The sequence below is a fragment of the Phyllobates terribilis genome, unplaced genomic scaffold (genome assembly GCF_046119375.1).
Source record: "Phyllobates terribilis strain yellow unplaced genomic scaffold, ASM4611937v1 Scaffold_4__5_contigs__length_816908805, whole genome shotgun sequence".
Classification (NCBI taxonomy): Eukaryota; Metazoa; Chordata; class Amphibia; order Anura; family Dendrobatidae; genus Phyllobates; species Phyllobates terribilis.
In genome coordinates this window covers 631,102,275-631,128,219 of record NW_027362764.1, presented here as the reverse complement: position 1 = coordinate 631,128,219, position 25,945 = coordinate 631,102,275, and the positions used below count along the sequence as shown (strand labels likewise).

At 40.6% G+C, this 25,945-nt stretch overlaps 1 protein-coding gene across 7 annotated transcripts in view; it reads left to right on the top strand.

Annotated features, from left to right (window-relative positions):
• The window catches only part of ASPH (aspartate beta-hydroxylase), a 223,493-nt gene that overhangs the window by 95,624 nt on the left and 101,924 nt on the right, over nucleotides 1-25,945 (top strand). For all 7 annotated transcript variants that reach the window (XM_073679343.1, XM_073679342.1, XM_073679345.1 and 4 more), the window contains one exon: nucleotides 16,934-16,969. In XM_073679343.1, coding sequence (XP_073535444.1) covers nucleotides 16,934-16,969 — 36 coding nt within the window. The remainder of the gene's footprint in view (nucleotides 1-16,933; nucleotides 16,970-25,945) is intronic.

Sequence of the window (25,945 nt, the reverse complement as noted above, 5' to 3'; positions counted from 1 at the left end):
GTCTGTCAGCGTAGTGTCCAGAGGCTGGAGGCGCTACCAGGAGACAGGCCAGTACACTAGGAGATGTGGACAGCGCCATAGGAGGGCAACAACCCAGCATCAGGACTGCTACCTCGGCCTTTGTGCAAGGAGGAACAGGAGGAGCACTGCCAGAGTCCTGCAAAATGACCTCCAGCTGGCCACAAATGTGCATGTGTCTGCACGAATGGTTATAAACCGACTCCATGAGGGTGGTATCAGGGCTCGACATCCACAGATGGGGGTTGTGCTCACAGTCCAACACCGTGCAGGACGCTTGGCATTTGCCACAGAACACCAGGATTGGCAAAGTCGCCACTGGCGCCCTGTGCTCTTCACAGATGAAAGCAGGTTCACACTGAGCACATGTGACAGACGTGAAAGAGTCTGGAGACGTTGTGGAGAGTGATCTGCTGCCTGCAGCATCCTTCAGCATGACCGGTTTGGCAGTGGGTCAGTAATGGTGTGGGGTGGCATTTCTTTGGAGGGCCGCACAGCCCTCCATGTGCTCGCCAGAGGTAGCCTGACTGCCATTAGGTACCGAGATGAGATCCTCAGACCCCTTGTGAGACCATATTCTGGTGCGGTTGGCCCTGGGTTCCTCCTAATGCAGGAAAATGCCAGACCTCATGTGGCTGGAGTGTGTCAGCAGTTCCTGCAAGATGAAGGCATTGAAGCTATGGACTGGCCCGCCCGTTCCCCAGACCTGAATCCGATTGAGCACATCTGGGACATCATGTCTCGCTCCATCCACCACAGTCCAGGAGTTGGCAGATGCTTTAGTCCAGGTCTGGGAGGAGATCCCACCGGAGACCATCCGCAGCCTCATCAGGAGCATGCCCAGGCATTGTAGGGAGGTCATACAGGCACGTGGAGGCCACACACAATACTGAGCCTCATTTTGACTTGTTTTAAGGACATTACATCAAAGTTGGATCAGCCTGTAGTGTGTTTTTCCACTTTAATTTTGGGGGTGACTCCAAATCCAGGCCTCCATTGGTTAATAAATTTGATTTCCATTGATGATTTTTGTGTGATTTTGTTGTCAGCACATTCAACTTTGTACAGAACAAAGTATTCAATGAGAATATTTCATTCATTCAGATCTAGGATGTGTTATTTGAGTGTTCCCTTTATATTTTTGAGCAGTGTATATTAGGCTCTAATACTAAAGATGTCTTCTGGTTAAAACGAATTATCACCTACTCATGGGATTGGTGACAACTTGTGGATCGGTGGAGGTCTGACTGTGGGACCCGCACTAATCGGCAGAACGGGGACCTCTCATCCCTTCTAGAATTAGTGGCAGTGCACATTTGTGACTCATGCTCCATTCACAGACCCAAAAAAATTGTTCCTAAGAACCAGCTTATGGTATTGATTCTTTATTTACAAGTTGCCAAAAGGCAAATAAGCCCTAACTAAAGGTTGTGTGATTATTAAAAAGGTAATCTTTATTATCTATTTATCACCTTATCAGTTTGTGCAGTTTAAAAACACAAGTTTGTGTTGGTCCTAACTTGAAACAATTTTCAAATACTGGGTTAAATCTTAGTTAATACTTCTGTAAACCTATCAATTGGGGAAACTCATGGACAGAGAGGGAGATGGATATTATTGGTATGAAAAAACTCCTAATGGACAAATGTCTCCCAGGGATTTAGCACTGAGCTCTTTCTCGGACTGAATCTCTCAGCATCAATCTCATTCATACTGACGTTTGATCTTATATAACCAGTACATAAGGTTAGTAATATTAGTAATGTGATCAGATAACAACTGGCTTCCCCTATTTTGTGGCTCACTCTTATTATAGTATCACAAAGCACTCGGTAATTGGTATGGCCGCGGATCAACACCTCATTGATTAGTATGAACCAACTCTCAAACATTGCTAGTAAAAATGATCAGCTGAATCCCCAACTAGTTTCACCATAACTAGCTTCATCAGGGGTTTGAGGCTACAATGAAAAGTGGGCCGGACCCCAAGGTTTATAAAACATAGGTTAGTGATGTCATACAGGACCTACAAAGGAATTCCTTAAATCTTACAACATTGGCAGACACACATGTCAATCACAAAAAGAGAACTCTATAAGTTCACAAGATTATAGGGAGGTTCCTAACCTGTCCAATCCTTCAGTCAGTAACATACATGTGATCAGGGGCTACTGTATATCTAAATATTGCAATAAGGCTATAAAAATTGATCCGGTATATCTGTATGTGCTAAACCTTGGACCCTTTACTGATTGTCATGAAGCGCCGCTTTTCTGAAGGGTGTAAAAAGTAATAACCGCTCGGTACGTTTTTTTTTTTTTTTGTCTTATGGCACAAGCTACATAAATTTTTGTAAAAGTTTGGCGGATTTATTTATGGTGCTGAAGAATACTTGTTGCATAGAGAATAGGAAAAAACATATCATGGGTCAATTATTATATACAACACTGTAAAACAGAACTAAAGTACTTACCTTTTTAGGGCTCGTGCACATGACAGTATTTATGGTCCAAGTGCGATCCGACAAAACATTGGATCGCACTCGGACCAATGTTATTCTGTACACTTGTCCAATATTTTCATCGGACCGAGCCATGCTGTGCCATACAAGTCAATGAGCCTGTGGTAAACCCATCAGACTGCACTTGGAAGACTTTAATTTTTATGGACTGACAGAATAGAAAAGACAGAGAATTTTTTTCCCTCATCTGAGAAAATCGGATCACGCTACGATCACACACTCTATCAGAACTTGATTAGCCCGATTCTATCTGATGAGAGAAAATATGCTGGTGTGACCCTAGCCCTATTGTGGAGCCTTGGGATTAGTGCTTTTGCCTTTATGCCGGTAGCACCTAGTTTCCTGTCGCAGGGAAAGAGTGATTGCAGATTTAGGTTTCCATGTTTTATCTCCTCTGTGATATGTAATGTACGATGTTGTACCACAAGCTTTCTTGTGAACTAGTAGTAAAAGGCGGCGAGCTCAGTATTGCTGTCTATTCAGTCCCAGCTTTATTCCTTATGGAGTAGAGCTATTTTTTAGACCTTTTTTTACAAGAAGCATTTAATATTTTTCTATGCCAGTCTTCACAAGGAGAAGCGGGCATCGTCTTGCTTTCTCATGACAGCCATTTTTGCAAAGGTGACAAAAGAACAATCCACCATATTGGTTACATCAAAAACTTTGGCTATTAGCCTGTTGGTAAAATTTATACTGGATAATAGATGATTCTTTACTGTAATAGCAGTGAGATTGGGAATGTCTGTCTGAGGAAGTTATGGTTAAACGGAATCTGTCAGCAGGTGTTTCCTACCTCATCTGACAGCTGCATGATGTAGGGAAAGAGACCCTGATTCCAAAAATGTGTCACTTAGATTACTGGGTGCAGCTGTTCTGACAGAGTTTTTAGATTTAGCAATAAAGCAGACCTGAGAAAGCTCACCCTGCCCACCCCAGGCTCTGTATATACAATGTCCCTGTGAGCTGCCTATCACAGGGGGGGGCATGTCGGACTAGAATGCAGCCTGCTGTGTCCCAGCAATCATAGTCTCCTGGTGCTAAAACAGTCATTGCAAATAAACAAAACCACAGAGCTTAATAAGAGAGGCATCACTGAAATCTGTGTGTTAACCCCTACCTCATGCGGTCTTCAGATTACATAGCAAAAACCTGCTGACAGATTCCCTTTTAAAGGGGCTGTCTGTGACTTTTACATTGGCCTTTCCTTAGGATAGGTCATCAATATTTGATCGGTGGGGGTGTGACACTGGGCACCCCCGCCATTCAGCTGTTCTCTGTGCGGCTGGATGTGCTAAGTTGCAGAGCTACACAGCTCCATCAACTGTATAGTGCACTTGGCCTAATGCTGCACATCTGCCCCTCTGTTCGTATCAATAGGGGCCGGATTTGCAGTACCAGTCAGCTGTCACTACACAGTTAACAGAGCAGTTCTGTGCAGCTCTGCAACTGAGCACAGCTGATCAGTGTGGTGGCGGGTGTCTCGCCCCCACCAATTAGAAATTAATGACCTATCCAAAGGATATGCCATCAATGTAAAAGTACTTGAAACTCCCTTAATTTATGAAAAGTTTAATAGGGGCCGGGATGTCTATAAGTAGCAGTATTACCTGTTGTGTGTATATTAGAGTAGTGGAAATGAGTCATTACCCAGAAATGAGCAACAATATATGCATATGTGTGTGTGTGTGTGTATATGTGTGTGTATATATATATATATATATATATATATATATATATATATATATATATATATATATATATATATATATATATATATTATATATTTTTTTTGTGTTTCATGTTAATTGGGTTATGCTTCCTGTACACATCTGTAGCACTCGTTTCTTTATTCATTGTGTTCGGCTATCTGTTTTGCTTGTATTAATCACGGCAGAATAATATGATGAATTAGAGATTTTTTTCTTTCTTCAACCTTTTTATTTTAATGATCTAACTCCTGATTGAAAACTCTCTGTAGCATAGACCTGCTAGTTGTGATGATTACACAAGTATTTCTCAAACATATAAAGTATAATCCTTAAGAGTAACTAACTAAACTTTTGACCCTTTTTTCTCTTTTTACATTTTTAGGCCCTTTAATTACCTGCAGATCAATGGGGTCCCTGGTTCTGAGTCCCCCACCAATCACTTAAAAGGTCAATGGGAAGTGCGCAGCTCTGCATGTGGGGAGTACATGGCTCCTACCTGAGTCTGTACAGAGGACTACAGAGTCGGTAGAAAGTCTTTGACTTTTATCTGATACCAAGCTTTCGCTCAGTCAGGAGCTGTGCACCCCTGCTTTCTGAGCTGCGCACTTCTCAGTAGTCTTTTGAGCAACTGGTAGGAGTCTCAGGACAAGAAACCCTGCTGAACTGCAAGCAATTAAAGGGACAATAAAGGGTAAAACAAGAGAATCCCATCATACCCAGATTATTTTTATCTCATGGTATGCCATGCTGGGTATTACTTGTGATTGCGTTTTTCTTTTGTCATTAGTGTGGACTTGTGACTAAGAGTAGACCAAGTTATGGATGGCACAGGTTCACTATAGGCATTTGCCTATTTTCTATAATTGCGGGTTGACTTCTTAGTGTAGATACTGGACCTCAGTACAGTTATACTGATAGATGGAAATGTATTACAACTATTTACTTAAAACTTTGTGTTATTTTTATTTCTATTTTGTGGGTTTGTTTTATTCACATCCCAGATAGGGTAGCATCCAACGCATATCTGACCTGTAAATAGGATTACCATGATTTTTTTTTTTTGACTTGTAAAATTATTTAATATGTATTTGGTTGGTCCTTAATTTAGATCTCCCCTTATTTTTACAGATACTTAAGAAGTTCAAAAAGCCTGCCCCTACATCAAGAGGACCAGCCCTAACCAAATACTTCTCAAGGGAACAGAGGGTTTAATGGAACCCATGAAGTATATTACACAGCAGCAGTTCCTGAGTCTCTGGGAGAGAACACTATTTCTATTAGATTATTTCTACCTTTGTTTTTTTTTCTTAGGGTACACTTTTTATGTTTGAATATCTTTTTTAAAGCATTAGGTATTTTTTTTTTATAGATTTTTAACTTCTTTCCAATCTCTAGCCAAGATCTGTGTGGGTTTTTCTTGTTTTTCTCTGTCTTTGTTGTTGCGTTTGTTTGTACCTCTCTACCCGTCTTAATGGACCGTTTTGTTAATAATCTATTTATGAGGTAGAAGCAGTGGGTCTGGTTTTTAGATGTTAATGTATGTTGTGGGTATGTAGCTTGACCTTTTGTAGGCTTTGCGTGATCTTGTGTAATTTATAATGACTAAATGGATATTATTTGTAACACTAACAAATCAAAACTCATGTTTTTTTTTTTTTTATGTAGAAAAATGTTTCTTCATGTTCTTGTGTTTTACCAGCACACTTTCTACGTCAGTGTTTGTGTACAATGACATTTAGGCTACAACATGGAGGTTTCTGGTGTGACCTACATAACTTGTTGACCCATGTGTTGTTCTGTTTTCTTATTCTAGTGATCAAGTATCAAATAATTGACCCTGTAGGGATCTTCTCTTTGGCTATGCATAGACAATCACTGCAACTGATATTTTATTAATGATATAGCAACTGTTCTGAGGTTGGTTCTCAGACTTATAGTATTTTTCTACTGATCTCTTCTTCTGTCAGGCTGGACAGTACTCAGGGGTAAAGGACACATACATGGTGTGAGGAGCATGTTCTGACCTTGAGCCAATGTTGGTGGTACAGAGTAGGCCTTCAAAGTGGACGATGTCGCCTCGTACATTTTGGCAACTGTGAAAAGTGTTCTGGATTCATGGCCTTGTATTAAGACTCTGGATGTCTGGACATTGGCTTGATAGGCGTCCCACAACATAAGCTGTAGATTTACGTACTCTGAAGATGTGTCCTGTAATGGTGGCTCCATCATGTTCCTCCAGGATTAGGATAACATGAGGATTTTTTTAAGATAAAATGTGGTATTTGTAGAAACTAAAACTTGAACTAAATTTGGTGTCACAGGAAGCACAATAGCTAAATTTCTTGTTGGGCACTTTTTTGTAATATAAAAGGTGGTGGTTTCCACTCGCTGCTCATTGTATACTCCCTTTTGAAGTAACTCCCAAGCTTTGTTTTAAGGATGTCCCATTATGTTGATTGGGTAGAAACTTAACGACTCCACTAAGGAGAAAAAAAGAATATTAGGAAGGAATAATCGTTTTTCTTTGGAAATCATGATCATACTTGGGCTTGACTTCTGAAATGCCGCATGCTTCATATCACAACTCCCAGACGGGCTTGTAGGCTACATTTTCCTGGCAACAATAATGACTGCGTCCACTGTATGTAAGAATCCCATCTGTCTTTTAAAGTAGATTCTTTGATTTAACGGCTTATTTACCACTAGTCACACATTTACCTGAAACCCAACGCCATTGTGTACACGGTAGCCCTACTTACTATAGATTAGTAATCCTTAAAACATGGCCATTTGGTTGTACTTACAGAGAGGTTATGACTATTTTCATACATTTATCACTCCAGGATTGGGAGGATGAGCAATAATCTTCCAAAGATGTGATTTTTAATTTTTATTATTTTTCTTATATTGTGTAAAAGAACAGTCAACTTTATTTTGTAATTTACTAACGTGTTTTTAACAGAGCCATATTTTGAGAGGGATCAAAGATAACCGTTTGCAGTTGCTTATTTTTATTTCTTTAATGAAAAAAAATAAATGAATATTAAAATGGGGGTTTACATTCTTGCCTAATGCATTATATAGCTAATCCAATCCGAATGATTGCGTGACATAAGTTGTCATGTTTGTATGTGATAATAAACATAGGTTGCTGCTCATTTTAGGAACGTATTATGCTGTGAGATGATTTTACGTGGAGCTTGTTTATCCCTTTACTGAATTTTTAAAAGCTTGGTGTTTTATGAAAGTGTGCCAACCTTGATGAGGTTTATAGGATTTTCAAGATAATGTACAGTAATTTTCTCTCATGTATTTTTGTCTGAAATAAAATACAGAAGAGTAAGCCATCGCTTTGTCGTTATTGGATTTTGATATGTTTATTTATTTCAATGTTTAAAGCTTTTTTTTTTTTTAAACTGATTGTGATGATCCGACCGTTGGATCCCGAGAACTGATTCTGAAATGGTCCGTCTGAATTCAACTGGTCGCCACACACACAAACATTTCCTATAGGACTTCCTGATACAGCTGAGATCGGTGCTCAGCTTTTTCTGCCAGTTCCATTACGAATGAATGGAAAAGTCAAGGGCAAGCCATGTATTTAAGGGCCTTTGTCCTCCAGGTCAATAGGGAGGTCTGAGTGATTGGGTCCCACCACCAATCATCAGAATAGATGATAACTTTCACTGTTGGGAATGTACATGAAGTAAAGAAAAAGTTGTATTGGAGGAAAAGAATATATACCATCCCAGTCCTGGTACAACTAAATAATTACACTTTATTAAAGTCACCAATAATAAAAACACATGGAAAAACCTAATTAAAAGCCTTTAAAATGGCCTGAAAGCTGGAAAAATATCCACATTACAGCTAAAAGTTTGAAACTTTTCTCATCTAAAACTCTAGTCTAGAAACGTCAATGAATAAATAAGCATCCTGGATATATATCACTGACTAAAATAGATGTAAAAAAAAAAAAAAATTACCAAAACACATAAAATAGACGTGCATAGATAAGACCATAAGACCATAATGGTGAGATAATAGCATCATAAGAAAGGGAACGGAGCCCCATCTGTATCTCTGGGTTAACCAACTTCCTCACCGCTAAATGAGGGAAAGCCATGCAAGGCTTTAAATAACCCTGTTGAATAAAGCACAATCAAAAACATGGAAAAAGAAAGAATTAGAATATCAAATACCAGTTTATTCAAGTGAAGAAAAAGACAGGTCGAAAACTGGGTTTTTAATGCTCCATTATTCACTGTAAACTTCCTTTTAATTCCCCTTTTTCTTGCAACATCAACCATACAAAAAGACTTCCCTTTTCCAATTTTGTTTATAGCCCTTCTTTCAGGGTTTGATCGTAATGGACTGATTTAAAGTGACCTAAGGATCAAAAGAAACCGAATACAAGCCTACTTAATCTCCACTGACACCTCATCATAAATGTACATTCTCAGATTAGCACGCAGGGGTGGCTAAAGATGCTCACACGCCCTAGATAAAGTATGTGCCGGCTGAACACTCTCCACCTGAGGAACAAAAGGGTTGGGTTTTAAATTCAAACTTCTCGAACCTTATTTACCATGAGGATGAGTCCAAGGCTCCGCACACATTAGATGGTTGGCCAGGCCAAAATCAGCAGGTACCTCTCTTAGATTAGACTACTTGTTGACTGATACTGCTGATTTGAATGGGTACTCTAAAAGCCAAAGAAGATTTTACAAACATGCAAATATTTGTGGATGAGTACAAAAGCAGTGTACTCTAAAAGCCGTCATATGCAGATGAAAATTGGGTGTATCTGTTGACTTCGGTGGGACCAGTCAGCCATGTGATGCATGGAGGCTTCCAACTACTTTCCGACAGATGATGTTAAGGGAGAGAATGATCTGGCTCTTACAATTTCCTTTTGGTTTCAGGGGAGATAACTGGCTGATAAAGGATCCTGCCAACGTTTTTCTCTTCTCTCCCCGTGAAGAACACATGAATGCTCCACCGAGCACTCATGTATGAGGAGTCGGGTCATCAGCTATCTTGTGTGAATAGCCATCTTAACAGGCAGCTGTTGAAAATTTAAAATGCCTGAAGTGTGTTTTATCGAACATGCATGATTTTTTTGTTCTACCAGTTGTCTGGCACCAGTAAAACATTTGGATGGCTTATAGCGATTGCTTCAACCTTCTTGTCGAAACAAGTTTTATTGAAAAGAGCATAACCATGACATCAAAAACAATGAAGGTTACTGCAAACATATCATGAAAAATTGGTTTTAAGAATAAAGGGAAAAAATAGGCAAAAACCCCAAAACCAATGCATATACAGTTGTGCTTAAAAGTTTACATACCCCGGCAGAATTTTTCCTTTCTTGGCCTTGTTTCAGAGAATATGAATGAAAACAAAAAACTTTTTCTCCACTCATGGTTATTGGTTGGGTGAAGCCATTTATTGTCAAACTACTGTGTTTTCTGTTTAAATCTTAATGACAACCAAAAATATCCAAATGACCCTGATCAAAAGTTCACATACCCTAGTTCTTAATACCGTGTATTGCCCCCTCTAACATCAATGACAGCTTGAAGTCTTTTGTGGTAGTTGTAGATGAGGTTCTTTTATTTTCTCAGATGGTAACGCAATATTTAAAGTGTATCCTAAAAGGATTTCATAGTCACTCAAAATCTTTTGAAATCCATTTAGAAAGGTAAAGTATTACTTTCATTGCTTTCCACCAATTTTCCTATTGCTCCCTTTCTAATGCTTAACCAGTCTCCATCCAGTACCTGTATTTCCTGCACTGTTGAATGGACATGCAACTTCTACAGCGGTGACTAACATGTTACCAATTCAGGCAGCGATTGGCATTTTCGCTCACTGATCTGTCTAGATCATGCGTGTCAAACTCGCCTGCAGGTTGGTTTTATTTGGCCCGCGACACCAGAATTATCACCCCTATGTGGGTCCATATTCTATATGGAGAATTATATGGGGCCCTTTATACTGTATGGAGGACTATATGGGGCCCGTTTTACTGTATGGAGGACTATATGGGGCCCATTATACTGTATTGATGACTATATGGGGCCCATTATTCTGTATGGAGGACTATGTGGGGCCCATTATTCTGTATGGAGAACTACAGGTGCTTCTCACAAAATTAGAATATCATCCAAAAGTTAATTTATTTCAGTTCTTTAATACAAAAAGTGAAACTCCTCTATTATATAGTCATCACAGAGTGATCTATTTCAAGTGTTTATTTCTGTTAATGTTGATTTGCTTAGAGCCAATGAAAACACAAAAGTCATTATCTCAGTAAATTAGAATACTTTATAACAACAGCTTTAAAAATGATTTTAAAATCCGAAATGTTGGTCTACTGAAATGTATGTTCAGTAAATGCACTCAATACTTGGTCTGGGCTCCTTTTGCATCAATTACTGCATCAATGCGGCGTGGCATGGAGGCGATCAGCCTGTGGCACTGCTGAGGTGTAATGGAAGCCCAGGTTGCTTTGATAGCAGCCTTCAACTCGTCTGCATTGTTGTGTCTGGTGTCTCTCATCTTCTTCTTGACAATACCCCATAGAGAACTATGGGGTTATGGTCAGGCGAGTTTGCTGGCCAATCAGGTACAGTGATACTGTTGTTTTTAAACCAGGTATTGGTACTTTTGGCAGTGTGGACAGGTGCCAAGTCCTGCTGGAGAATGAAATTTCCATCTCCAAAAAGCTTGTCGGCAGAGGGAAGCATGAAGTGCTGTAAAATCTCCTGGTAGACGGCTGCGCTGACTTTGGTCTTGATAAAACACAGTAGACCTACACCAGCTGATGACATGGCTCCTCAAACCATCATTGATTGTGGAAACTTCACACTAGACCTCAAGCAGCTTGGATTGTGGCCTCTCCACTCTTCCTCCAGACTCTGGACCTTCATTTCCAAATGAAATGCAAAATTTACTTTCATTTGAAAAACTGAGCAACAGTCCAGGACATTTTCTCCTTGGCCCAGGTAAGACGCTTCTGGTGTTGTCTATTGGTCTTGAGTGGCTTGACAAAAGGAATGCGACACTTGTAGCCCATGTCCTGGATACATCTGTGTGTGGTGAAGCAATAACTCCAGCAGCAGTCCACTCCTTGTGCATCTCCCCCAAATTTTTAAATGGCCTTTTCTTAAACCTTTCAAGGCTGCGGTTATCCCGGTTGCTTGTGCACCTTTTTCTACCACAATTTTTCCTTCCACTCAACTTTCCATTAATATGCTTGGATACAGCACTCTGTGAACAGCCAGCTTCTTTAGCAATGACCTTTTGTGGCTTACCTACCTTGTGGAGTGTGTCAATGACTGCCTTCTGGACATCTGTCAAGTCAGCAGTCTTCCCCATGATTGAGGAGCCAACTGAAACAGACTAAGGGACCTTTTTAAATGCGTAGGAAGCCTTTGAAGGTGTTTTTGTTAATTATTCTAGTTTACTGAGATAATGACTTTTGAGTTTTCATTGGCTGTAAGCCATAATCATCAACATTAACAAAAATAAACACTTAGTAACATAGTTTTTACATAGTTTTTAAGGTTGAAGGAAGACTAAGTCCATCTAGTTCAACCCATTGCCTACCATGTTGATCCAGAGGAAGGCAAAAAAAAAAAAACATGTGGCAAACACTAAGCTCCACATTGGGGGAAAAAAATTCCTTCCCGATTCCATACGACAATCAGACTAGTTCCCTGGATCAACGCCCTATCAAGGAATCTAGTATATATAACCTGTAATATTATACTTTTCAAGAAAGGCATCCATGCCCTTCTTAAATTTTAACAGTGAATCACTCATTACAACATCATGCGGCAGAGAGTTCCATAGTCTCACTGCTCTTACAGTAAAGAATCCCCGTCTGTGATTATGATTAAACCTTCTTTCCTCCAGACGTAGAAGATGCCCCCTTGTCCCCGTCTCAGGCCTCAGAGTAAAAAGATCAGTAGAAAGGTCTTTGTACTGTCCCCTCATATACTTGTACATAGTAATAAGATCACCCCTAAGCCTTCTTTTTTCCACACTAAATAACCCCAAGTGTAATAACCTGTCTTGGTATTGCAGACCCCCCAGTCCTCTAATAACCTTGGTCGCTCTTCTCTGCACCCGCTCTAGTTCAGTTATGTCTTTCTTATACACCGGAGACCAGAACTGTACACAGTATTCTAAGTGTGGTCGCACTAGTGACTTGTATAGAGGTAAAATTATGTTCTCCTCATGAGCATCTATGCCTCTTTTAATGCATCCCATTATTTTATTTGCCTTTGCAGCAGCTGCCTGACACTGGCCACTAAACGTGAGCTTGTCGTCCACCAATACACCCAGGTCTTTTTCAGTTACTGTTTTGCCCAGTGTTTTACAATTAAGCATATAATTATACATTTTATTTCCTCTGCCCAAGTGCATTACCTTACATTTATCCCCATTAAAGCTCATTTGCCATTTATCAGCCCAAGCTTCTAGTTTACATAGATCCTCCTGTAATATAAAATGGTCCTCCTCTGTATTGATTACCCTGCAGAGTTTAGTGTCATCTGCAAATATTGAAGTATTACTCTGTATGCCCCCTACAAGGTCATTAATAAAAATGTTAAAAAGAAGGGGGCCCAATACTGACCCCTGTGGTACCCCACTGTTAACTGAGACCCAGTCTGAGTGTTTTCCATTAATAACCACCCTTTGTTTCCTATCACTAAGCCAATTCTTAACCCACTTACATATATTTTCCCCTATCCCCATTGTTCTCATTTTATGTATTCACCTTTTGTGTGGAACCGTATCAAAAGCTTTTGAAAAGTCCATATACACGACATCCACTGCATTTCCTTGGTCCAGTCCCGAACTTACCTCCTCATAAAAACTGATCAGATTAGTTTGACAGGAACGGTCCCTCGTAAACCCATGTTGATATTGGGTCATGAGGTTATTTTTCTTCAGATACTCTAGTATAGCATCTCTTAGGAAACCCTCCAGGATTTTACCCACAGTAGAGGTTAAGCTTACCGGCCTATAATTTCCAAGTTCGGTTTTTGTCCCCTTTTTGAATATTGGCACCACATTTGCTATACGCCAGTCCTGTGGTACAGACCCTGTTATTATGGAATCTTTAAAGATTAAAAATAATGGTCTATCTATGACGTTACTTAATTCCTGCAGTACTCGCGGGTGTATCCCATCCGGGCCCGGGCATTTGTCAACTTTAGTGATTTTCAGACGCCGCCGTACTTCCTGCTGGGTTAAGCAAGTGACATTTAATGGAGAATTTTTGTTATCACTAATCATGTTTTCTGTCATGCGATTTTCTTGTGTAAATACGGTTGAAAAAAAATCATTTAGCATATTGGTTTTTTCCTCATCCTCATCCATCATTTCACCCAGACTATTTTTAAGGGGGCCAACACTATCATTTTTTAGTTTTTTACTATTTATGTAGTTAAAGAATATTTTGGGGTTATTTTTACTTTCTCTGGCAATGATTCTCTCTGCCTCAATCTTTGCTGCCTTGATTTGTTTTTTACATAAATTATTTAATTTTCTATATTTAGTTAATGCCTCATCACTACCTACTTGCTTTAGTTCTCTAAATGCTTTCCTTTTGTCACTTATTGCGCCCCTTACAGCTCTATTTAGCCATAGTGGTTTCCTCCTATTTCTAGCATGTTTATTCCCAAAGGGTATATATTGTGCACAGGTACTATTCAGGATGTTAATAAATGTCTCCCATTTGCTTTGTGTAGCTTTATGTCTCAGGATATCGTCCCAGTTTATTGCACTAAGATAATCTCTCAACCGTTGGAAATTAGCCTTCCTGAAGTTTAGTGTCCTTGTAACCCCTCTACTACACATCTTATTAAAGGATACCTGAAAACGTATTATTTTATGATCACTATTACCCAAGTGACCCCCAACTCGTATATTTGATATGCGGTCTGGCCTGTTGGTTAATATTAAGTCTAGCAGTGCCCCCCTTCTTGTTGGGTCCTGAACCAGTTGTGAAAGGTAATTGTCTCTCATAGTTGTCAAAAACCTATTACCTTTGCTTGAACTACATGTTTCTGTCCCCCAATGTATTTCAGGGTAGTTGAAGTCCCCCATAATAATGACTTCTCCTTGAGTCGCTGCTTCATCTATTTGCTTTACGAGGATATTCTCCGCTACTTCCATTATTTTTGGAGACTTATAACAAACCCCTATCAGTAATTTATTATTTTTTCCCCCTCCCCTTATCTCCACCCACAGGGACTCTACATTTTCATTAGATTCACATATATCCTCCCGCAAGACAGGTTTTAAGGATGATTTTACATATAAACACACACCCCACCCTCGCTTGTTTGTACGGTCATTTCTAAACAGACTATAGCCCTGTAAATTGAAATAGATCACTCTGTAATGACTCTATATGTGCGTTTCACTTTTTGTATTGAAGAACTGAAATAAATTAACTTTTTGATGATATTCTAATTTTGTGAGAAGCACCTGTATGTGGTTCCCATTATTCTGTATGGAGGACTATGTGGGCCCATTATTATTTATGGAGCACTATGTGGGGCCATTATTCTGTATGGAGGACTATACAAGGCCTCATTATTCTGTATGGATGACTATATGGGGCCCCATTATTCTGTATGGAGAAGTATGTGGGCCCATTATTCTGTATGGAGGACAATGTGGAGCCCATTATACTGTGTACTGGTTGGCCCGCGATTTTGTCCAAGTTTTTCATTTTGGTTTTCTGTGTTTGAGTTTGACATCCCTGGTCTAGATGGAGTAAGAAAAGTGCAAAGACTATTAGGGCTTCCCAGGAAGTCTCAAGAATTGGAAAAACAAGCAAGTATTATTTGAAGGAGGATTTACGGTTCTAGGGTAGAGTTTTGTTTTAAAATAAGAAACTCTGCTTTACTCACCCTCCCAGGGTCCAGTGCTGAGTCTCCACTGATGGGGCCAGGGGAAAGGGTTTTTTGTTGTAACCAGAAAACAATTTAAAGAGGGTAGTATACCATTCTGAGCTTTATAACCACTTACCCACTTTTTGGTATCAGTTCTTTGTCACCAAGTGATGGTAGGAAATTAATTTTGAAACAGATCCCACTGACTTCATTTCTTTGTCCTTTTTCACAAAAAGATGGTTGAAGATGGTTTTGATCTTGATTAACTAGAGAATGGATTAACATTGATTTAAGCACAGTTTAAAGCCTTAAAAAATAGTTTTTTTAGTTTCTGTATAAGGCCATGGCCCCACTATCAGTATTTGGTCAGTATTCGGTCAGTATTTTTTCTCAGGAGTGGAAGCCAAAACCAGGTGAGGGACAACCAGAGAAAAGGTATAATAGAAACAAGTCACCAATTCTGCATTTATCACCCACTCCTGGTTTTGGCTCCCACTCCTGAGAAAAAATACTGCCCAAATACTGATAGTGGGTCCGTGGCCTCAGGCTGGATTCCCACATCACTTTTTCAACTTTGACTATTCCTGTTCCGACTCAGACCAAAAGCCTCATAAGCATCTATGAGGCTGTTGGTTTAGGTCAGGAGACCAGGGGATTGTTGTGCATTCAAGGACCTTGAAACACTGATGTGAATGCGTCACATTCCTTTTCACTGGCTTCAATAGTCTCCATGGGAGACTAGAAGCTGCGATCATCTAATCACCTGTGTTACACATAGCAGGGGTCTCCTGCAGATGTAAAGGGGTGGTCGAAAATCCAAATTAATTTTTATCCTAAATCCCTATCTATTTCGTGCCATAATCTAAACCATTTTCTAATATACTTTAATTAAAAATGTCCTACCCTTCCCTAACTACACTGTCTAACTGCTTTTCTATTTTTTTTTTTTTTTTTACTATTTCCTCTTTGATGGTTCTTTGTTTGAGAATCCCATTGCATGATTGGATACTCAAACAAAGCATCATCAGGTGGCAGTGGAAGCGGTTACTGACGCAACCTTTGCCCCCTACCTGAAATGAAGCGTCTTCAATGATGCTCGTTTCAGGAGCTGGACTAATCCCTGCACGAAGTACACACTACGATGTGCATAATGACAGCGCGCTCGTTTGCCGACTCAAATCAGCAGTAACGAGCGAGCAGGAGAGCGCACTGTCAATGCGCATTATCAGACAAATACCCAGCGTGCAGAGATAATTGCCGCCCCTGCAAATGGGTAGCGCTGGTCTCTGTACACCGGGTATTCTGACACTGCACATTGAAAGTGCGCTCTCCTGCTGGCTCTTTACTGCTGATGAGTCAACAAAGGAGCGCGCTGTCATTGTGCACTTTGCGCAAAGTCTAGCCCGGCCCCCTGATGATGCTTCGTTTGAGTATTGCAGCATGTACTGGGATTCTCAAACAAAGCGTCATCAAAAAAGAAGGTATAAAAAAAAAAAATGAAAAGCAGTTAGATAGCGTGGTTAGGGAATTATTAACACCAGTATATTAGAAAATAGTTTAGATTATTGCATTAAATACATAGGGATTTAGGATGAAAATTACTTTGAATTTTGGATCACCCCTTTAAGCACTCAACAATTGAAGATTGTAAGGCTCGCCGGTCAGATATTACATTTGTTCAGAAGTTTGTATAGCATTTGAAACAAAATTTGTGTGTGAATTCTGCGTTTTTTTTCATAATGTTCTTATACTTTTTCCTTTTCTAGGAGGTGAATCATCGTCACAGGAGCAAAAGGAGAAAGGTAGAAGGATTTCTTCATGAATAATGTATCTGTTTTCTGTGTTCACAATTGTGAAGAATAGCGAATGACACATGATCACAGGTTGCGCTATACTTGGATCCATTCCTTACTTTAGGATAAACAGGCTGGCGATGTACATGATTTATGTGCTATTTACCGTATGGACGGTTTACTTTCCCCACAAGCGTTACACGTTGATGTGAGGGTTAGTTTATTAAAGTTACGAAGGTGCATTTACAGTGACCGATTATCATAAATGCTTTTTCCCAATAGTCTGTTTTAGCCTGGTCCGCCCCAAAACCCACCTGACAAGGGCGCTCAGGGAACGCTCAGAAGAATGACTATGAATATGCATTTCTATGTAATAGTACTTGCTGTGCACAAGTTCAGGCTTTTGAACATGTTTTAATGCCGAATGGTCAAATTATCCTGAAACATCTTGGTAAACTTTGGGTTCACCCAAATTTAAACATCTGCCGATCATCCGATAAACAAGCAAAATGCTGGATGAAGTAACTTTCTAGGTTAATTAAAAGCCCCCGTTTTCGGTAGCACATAGTTTTGTGTAAATGCATGTGGTGTTGTGAACAGTGGTACAATCATTCTGCCTAAACAGGTTGTTAAACTACTATTAGGCCTTTAAAATATTGTTTTACTCGTTTTAGGCTTATTTGTGTGCAAATTATTTCTTATCCTAACAATAATCGTCAAAATTGTCTTTATGTAGTTGCTTGTATGATGCCATTAGTTCTGCAGCACTTTACAGATATTGTCATCACTGTCCCCATTGGGGCTCACAATCTACATTCCCTATCACTAGGTCTTTGGAGTGTGGGAGTAAACCTGAGAACTCTTAGGAAACCCACGCAAACACAGGGAGAACATACAGACTCCTTGCAGATGTTGCCCTTGGTGGGATTTGAACCTAGGATATCTGTACTGCAAAGTAACAGTTTTAACCACTGAGCCGCCATGCTGCCCAAAATCAGATCTATTACATTAGTGGTATCATTAGATGACTGTTTAGCTCAATGTTAACTTGTAGACTGGGAAAAGCTTTCAAACTGCATTCTTTATGTGTCCATAGGGTTTCCTTAACCAAATGGAGGCCAAAAGAGTGCCCCTTGGCCTTGCCAGGCTTCTTTTGGAGGCTTGCTAGCTTATATATCACAGACTTTGAACATAATGTAATTGTCTGATACCAAACCTTAAAGGGGATGTTCACTACTGAATGATGTGAAATTGTTGTCACATCCTGTCTGCTGTCGATCAATGGACGCTTGTTACTTGCAGTCTCTACTATTTTGTCAGAGCAGACATTGAAATATTAATTATCTGCAGCCAAAGACCAGCACTGATTGGCTGCAGCCGTCACGTGACACAACAACAATGTCACATTACGCTCCAGAAACAGCGGCGCTGACATCACTGGATAGGCACTGCCGTAGGAGATGAGTATAGATTGCTTTTATTTTAATTTCGGTCCTGATTTGATTAACCTGGAGTTGTCCAGTAGTGGACAGCCCCTTTAATTTCAGCTTTATGAAAAAGAATGGCACAGACATGCTCGTCTTGATTTATGGCTGACTGTACGAATTGTGGCTAATTGATTGTTAAAGGGAATTTTAGTATCATGCAAACTGGTCTGTTATCTGATTTGAGGACTCCGGAAGCACAAGCCGTGTGCTAATCATGAATCCTTCTGACTCGATTGATGTGTAGCAACCAATGAAGCATATTAGTATGTGCACCCCCATAGAGGCTAAATAATCATACAAATGTCATCACTGGTTGGGTCCATTCTCTCTAAACTTTTTCATATGTTGATAAATAGTGATGCGCTGATCCATGGTACAAAAAAAAAATATTACAAATATACTGAGGTCCAAGGGGTAACGTTCCTCCTTGTGGAGAGTGACACACCAGCTCTGGCATGCCAAGGTAAGGAGGCTTATTCGTCGTGCAATGCTCCTCTGGGAAATTTAACATGCAAATTGCCTCTTCAGAGAAAAAGAGGACTTGGAACTCTATAGCGCCACCTATTGGAAGTAGCATTCCTACAAGTCACTTTCGACCCTTTAATGAGTCTTGTAATATGACCTAGGATAAAAGCCAAATCAGAATCTCAATTTGCAGACACGGTGTTTTGGGATATTGCCCCTCATCAGTGCAAAGTATGAGAACTAATTTGGCTGGGTGAGATGCTCTGGACTGAGGTCTAAGGGGTAATGTTTCTCCTTGTGGAGAGAGACATACCGGCTCTGGCATCCCAATGTAAGGAGGCTTATTCGCCGTGCAATGCTCCCCTAGGAAATTTAATATGCAAATGCCAATGGAAGGAGGCTTATTCGCCGTGCAATTCTCCCCTAGGAAATTTAATATGCAAATTGCCTCTTCAGAGAGGAAGAGGACTTCAACTCTGTAGCGCCACCTGTTAGATCAGTTCTCATACTTTGTACTAACGAGGAGCAATACCCCGAAACACTGTCTGCAAATTGAGATTCTGATTTGGCTTTTATCCAAAGTCAAATTGCAAGACTCGTTAAAGGGTCGAAAGTGACTTGTAGGATTGCTACTTCCAAAAGGTTGCGCTATAGAGATAGTCCTCTTCCTGTCTGAAGAGGCACTTTGCATACAAATATGCTGAGCAGATGTCCAGGAACCATGAGGTTTTGTAGTAGCTATGGTTGGTTTTGATGACGATCTCGTCTCTGAAGTCATATTCGATACATTATCATTGACCAAGCTCATCGGAATTAGTAAATCACATTCTAAATGTGTTATATAGGAGTAATGTAGCTTCATACCTGATATAGCCTCACCGAGGATTAATGCGTTCTTAAAGTGTCCAGTAGGTGGCTCCAGCAATCAAGCTTTCTCTGAGTTATTTTCATATGGTGCATTTTCAGGTCCTGGATAGCTGAGCAGTCATCTCACCGCATTTTATATCCACCTATGTCATTAATATATGCATTGGAAATAAATGTCTGATAAAAATAATTAGATAAATGTGTCTGCTTTATCCAAATGAAGCTAGAAAAAACGTAAATAGGATCCGGGTAAAACAGAAAGGTAAGCGTGAATTATGTGCTCACCTTATGGGGTTATATGTGACACAACCACTATGTTTTCCTTGTCTCAGCTGCTGCAGCACCCACGAAGATATAGAAGGTGTCAAGGTATTGGGATACCCGATTTACTCTGTGCTGCTCATTTTCCGACCAAGGATCCATGAGGATAGGTCAGAGTAGTTTATTGTCAACGCGTTTCAAAGTCATCAGACTCCTTCTTCAACTCTAGAGTCCTCACTGTCTCTGAAGGTGCCCATACAAATCCGATATGATGGTCTGGTGGGGGGAATTTGTATCTCTTTTATCTGTTTTTCTGAACTCCTCTGAATTATGAGCACAGACCACATGAAAATTGAATGTACAGGGAAACAAAAGGCTTGTAAAAGACAACATGTTCAAAAATTTCAATGAAGCCCAATTGCAAAATTGGTTTTAGCATCAAACTTTGAGTTGAGCACAAGTGATTGGCTGCAGTGGTCATGTGTTACAGCCATGACATTACTGCTCCAGAATGTAAACAAAGATCGCAGCACCAGCAGAGAGCAGGCACTGGAGCAGGGGAAGGTGAGTAATTGATTAACCCCTTCACCCCCAGGCGATTTTCCGTTTTTCATTTTCGTTTTTTTCCTGCTCTTCTTTCAAGAGCCATAACTTTTTTTAATTTATCTATCAATATAGCCATATGAGGGCTTGTTTTTTGAGGGATGAGTTGTACTTTTGAATGACTCCATTGATTTTACCATATAGCGTATTGGAAAACCAGAACATAATTCGAAATGCGGTGAAATTGCAAAAAAAGTGCAATTCCACAATTGTTTATTGGGTTTTTTATTTACCATGTTCATTAAATGCTAAAACTGACCTGTCAATATGATTCTCCAGGTCATTACGAGTACGCAGATACCAAACATGTATATATATTTTTTTATTTAAGTGGTGAAAAAAAATCCAAAATTTGTAAGAAAAAAAAATTGCTTCTGTTGCCATTTTTCAAGACCCGTAGCGTCTGTTTTTCGGGATCTGGGGCTGGGTAAGGGTTTATTTTTTGGATGCCGAGCTGACATTTTTATTGATACCATTTTTGGGTAGATATGATATTTTGATTGCCTGTTAGTGCAATGTTGCAGCGGCCAAAAAAACGCAACTCTGGCTTTTCAATTTTTTTGTCGTTACGCCATTCACCGATCAGATTAATTTTCTTCATCTTTTGATAGATCGGACATTTCTGAACCTAGCGATGCCAAACGTGTATTTTTTACTTTTTTTATTATACTTTTATTTTGAATGGGACAAAAGGGGGGTAATTTGAACTTGTTTTTTTTTTTTTTTTTTTTAAATATTCTTAAAAACTTATTTTTATTACTTTTTGCTTGCTACAATGGTCCCCTTAGAAGACTGTGAAACAGATAGCAGGGCTTCAGAGAGGAACGCGGAGTAGATGGTCTGAGGGAAGAGAGGAAAGCTGACTAGACAGCCTGAGGGCAGAGAGGAATGCTAAGTAGATGGCCTGAGGGCAGAAAAGAACACAGAGGAGACAGCCTGAGGGCAGAGAGGAATGCTGAGAAGATGGCCTGAGGGCAGAGAGGAACATTGAGGAGACAGCCTGAGGGCAAAGAGGAACGCTGAGGAGATGGCCCGAGGGCGGAGAGGAACACTTAGGAGACAGCCTGAGGGCAGAGAGGAATGCTGAGGAGACGGCCGGAGGGCAGAGGAACACTGAGGAGACAGCCTGAAGGCAGAGAGGAATGCTTAGGAGATGGCCTGAGGGCAGAGAGGAACGCTGAAGAGAAATCCTGAGGACAGAGAGGAACTCTGAGGAGACAGCCCAAAGGAAGAGAGGAACATTGAGGAGACAGCCTTAGGGTAGAGAGGAACGCTGAAGAAATGATCTGAAGGCAGATTGGAAAGCTTAGGAGATGGCCCGTGGGCAGAGAGGAACACTGAGGAGACAGCCTGAGGGCAGAGAGGAATGCTGAGAAGATGGCCTGAGGGCAGAGAGGAACATTGAGGAGACAGCCTGAGGGCAAAGAGGAACGCTGAGGAGATGGCCCGAGGGCGGAGAGGAACACTGAGGAGACAGCCTGAGGGCAGAGAGGAATGCTGAGGAGACGGCTGGAGGGCAGAGGAACACTGAGGAGACAGCCTGAGGGCAGAGAGGAATGCTTAGGAGATGGCCTGAGGGCAGAGAGGAACGCTGAAGAGAAATCCTGAGGACAGAGAGGAACTCTGAGGAGACAGCCCAAAGGAAGAGAGGAACGTTGAGGAGACAGCCTTAGGGTAGAGAGGAACGCTGAAGAAATGATCTGAAGGCAGAGTGGAAAGCTTAGGAGATGGCCCGTGGGCAGAGAGGAACACTGAGGAGACAGCCTGAGGGCAGAGAGGAATGCTGAGAAGATGGCCTGAGGGCAGAGAGGAACATTGAGGAGACAGCCTGAGGGCAAAGAGGAACGCTGAGGAGATGGCTCGAGGGCGGAGAGGAACACTGAGGAGACAGCCTGAGGGCAGAGAGGAATGCTGAGGAGACGGCCGGAGGGCAGAGGAACACTGAGGAGACAGCCTGAGGGCAGAGAGGAATGCTTAGGAGATGGCCTGAGGGCAGAGAGGAACGCTGAAGAGAAATCCTGAGGACAGAGAGGAACTCTGAGGAGACAGCCCAAAGGAAGAGAGGAACGTTGAGGAGACAGCCTTAGGGTAGAGAGGAACGCTGAAGAAATGATCTGAAGGCAGAGTGGAAAGCTTAGGAGATGGCCCGTGGGCAGAGAGGAACACTGAGGAGACAGCCTGAGGGCAGAGAGGAATGCTGAGAAGATGGCCTGAGGGCAGAGAGGAACATTGAGGAGACAGCCTGAGGGCAAAGAGGAACGCTGAGGAGATGGCTCGAGGGCGGAGAGGAACACTGAGGAGACAGCCTGAGGGCAGAGAGGAATGCTGAGGAGACGGCCGGAGGGCAGAGGAACACTGAGGAGACAGCCTGAGGGCAGAGAGGAATGCTTAGGAGATGGCCTGAGGGCAGAGAGGAACGCTGAAGAGAAATCCTGAGGACAGAGAGGAACTCTGAGGAGACAGCCCAAAGGAAGAGAGGAACGTTGAGGAGACAGCCTTAGGGTAGAGAGGAACGCTGAAGAAATGATCTGAAGGCAGAGTGGAAAGCTTAGGAGATGGCCCGTGGGCAGAGAGGAACACTGAGGAGACAGCCTGAGGACAGAAAGGAATTCATTGGATACGGCTCGAAGGCAGAGAGGAGCGCTGAGGAGAGTGCTGGAGGGCAGAGAGGAATGCTAAAGAGATGGCCGGAGGGCAAAGATGATCGCGGAAGAGATTATCATAGGACAGAGAGGAGTGCTGAGGGCATGGCCTGAGGGCAGAGAGGAGCACTGAGGCACAATATGCGTTTCCATACTAAATTAATGTAAATGGTGCCAATACCAGTGACACAGCAAGCTTTAGTTTTTTTTTATTTTTCCCTCCCATTTTTTTTTGTTTTAAATTTTTAGCATTTGCTCTTTTGTATTTATCACGAGGGCTCTATACAAAAAACCTGTTTAGCTTGATTCATTTTTTTCAGAAGATATTCCACATTATGTACTGAAACTTCATGAGTGCCAATAACGATGAGCAGGACTGTATATAGCACAAGTACATAACATATGGTAGAAAACAAGTATAACAGTGTATAACTGACTAACGGACTGATGTAGGGAGAGAGAGGAGCCTGACCACCTGGGCTTACAGTCTACAAGAGAAGGAGATCATCCTCCATGGTTTTGCTACATATCTCTGTATAGGAAAATGCAGGTATTTTTGTATACAATTAATTAAAAAAAAATATTTACTAATTCATGTGGTAGATGTGAAAAGGACACTCTTTTACACTGGGTGTATGTAATGAGAGCTTTCCTAGCCCATCATCTACTATAGGGGTAAAAATGTATTATGAAATGAGCACTATATGTATGGTCACCATTAGCCTGAATACTTTGATGCTCCCATGATTCAATAGGTCAACCCTAGAGCTCAAATCCTGCTCAACAGCGCTCATACTGTACCCATAGAAGGCCCACCTGAAGTTCACATATGGGTGCTAATATCATTATGCTGTAGAGATACATCTTAGAAAAGGCAACTTAACATGATCTTGATTTGAGTCTTGGGGAATATAAAGTCACATCTTATCACTGGAAAGGTATGGTTGGTGCCATATACTGTACTTCATGAATGGTGGACTACATATTGTGTTCCCCTGCAATGCATGCTATACATGAGGTTTACCATCCCAGCCTTCATCAGCTAAACACTTAATTACACATCACTAATTAGCTATTTACATAATTCTAGCTAAATGTTGAATTACTAGTAATCAAGAAATTAACATATGCTTAGTTAAGCCATCGCTGAAAGAAAATCAATATTTAATGACATTAAATTATTAGCTTTTGCACACATTTTTTAATTAGGTCTCAAATAATAAGTCAGATTAAAAAGAGCTTCACTTTATTCTTTAGTAGTTCTCCTCAATCGTCTTAATTAGACTAAATGGTAATTAGGCAGATAGGCATTACAAAAGGAAGCGGTAATCTGAATGTTTCCTACTTTGTGCTGGCAGCGACTGTAATATTCACCCTTAGGTAGCAGAATATTATATATACGGAACCACCAACCCACCGGTGAGATATAGCTCCAGCAAACAAAACAATATTTTTTTTTCCTTCGATCCCTTGCCCATCAAGGTTCCCTAATTTTGCACCTTTTCATCTATCCATCTTTCTTTCTTTCTATTTATCTCCATGGTCCGTATCAAGAAAAAATTGTACCTTTGTCAGGAGATGAGGTTATATCAGCGTTTCAATTCCCAATGGAACCTTTTTAAAGTCTTTACCGTAATTCTGTTTACAAAAAAAAAAAATACAGCATCACACTGTAAGCGCTAAGATGTATGCAAACATTGTATATTTGACATTTAAACTAAATTACTGCTACATAGAATATACTTGGCCAATTTGTGATTGACGTACCTTCATTTTTATAAGTATATTCTTTACAGCAGTGTGACGGCAGCTATGGGGACCAGCCGTGCAGGGATGAGCCTCGTGTCACAGGTGAATGTCGTTGATGGAGGGAATGAGGTTACAGACCAGTTAAAAGTATAACAAGATTACCCGTTTATTAGAGAAAGTTAATACATATATATACAGTATCTTTTTGGGCGTAGCAAAGAGATAAGATACAAAACTTAAGCATCTTATTGGTTTGCATTAACATCTTACTACTGATTGGTTATAATTCAATTTTTTACGTAGTTGAATATTCATTTCTAACTAATGTGTTTATAGGTTACATTTCAAGCTTTTGATTAACATAGTGTGGGCATACTGCCATGGGAGTGTGTGTGTGTCTCAAACCTTATCTACAAGTGCTTCTCACTTAATTAGAATATCATCAAAAAGTTAATTTATTTCAGTTCTTCAATTCAAAAAGTGAAGCTCAAATATTCTATAGAGTCATTACAAACAGAGGGATCTATTTCAAGTGTTTATTTCTGTTAATGTTGATGAGTATGGCTTACAGCCAATGAAAACACAAAAGTTATCTCAGTAAATTAGAATAATTAACAAAAAACACCTACAAAGGCTTCCGAAGTGTTTAAAAAGGTCCCTTAGTCTGTTTCAGTGGGCTCCAAAATCATGGGGAAGACTGCTGACTTGACAGATGTTCAGAAGGCAGTCATTGACACACTCCACAAGGAGGGTAAGCCGCAAAAGGTCATTGCTAAAGAAGCTGGCTGTTCACAGAGTGCTGTATCCAAGCATATTAATGGAAAGTTGAGTGGAAGGAAAAATTGTGGTAGAAAAAGGTGCACAAGCAACCGGAATAACCACAGCCTTGAAAGGATTGTTAAGAAAAGGCC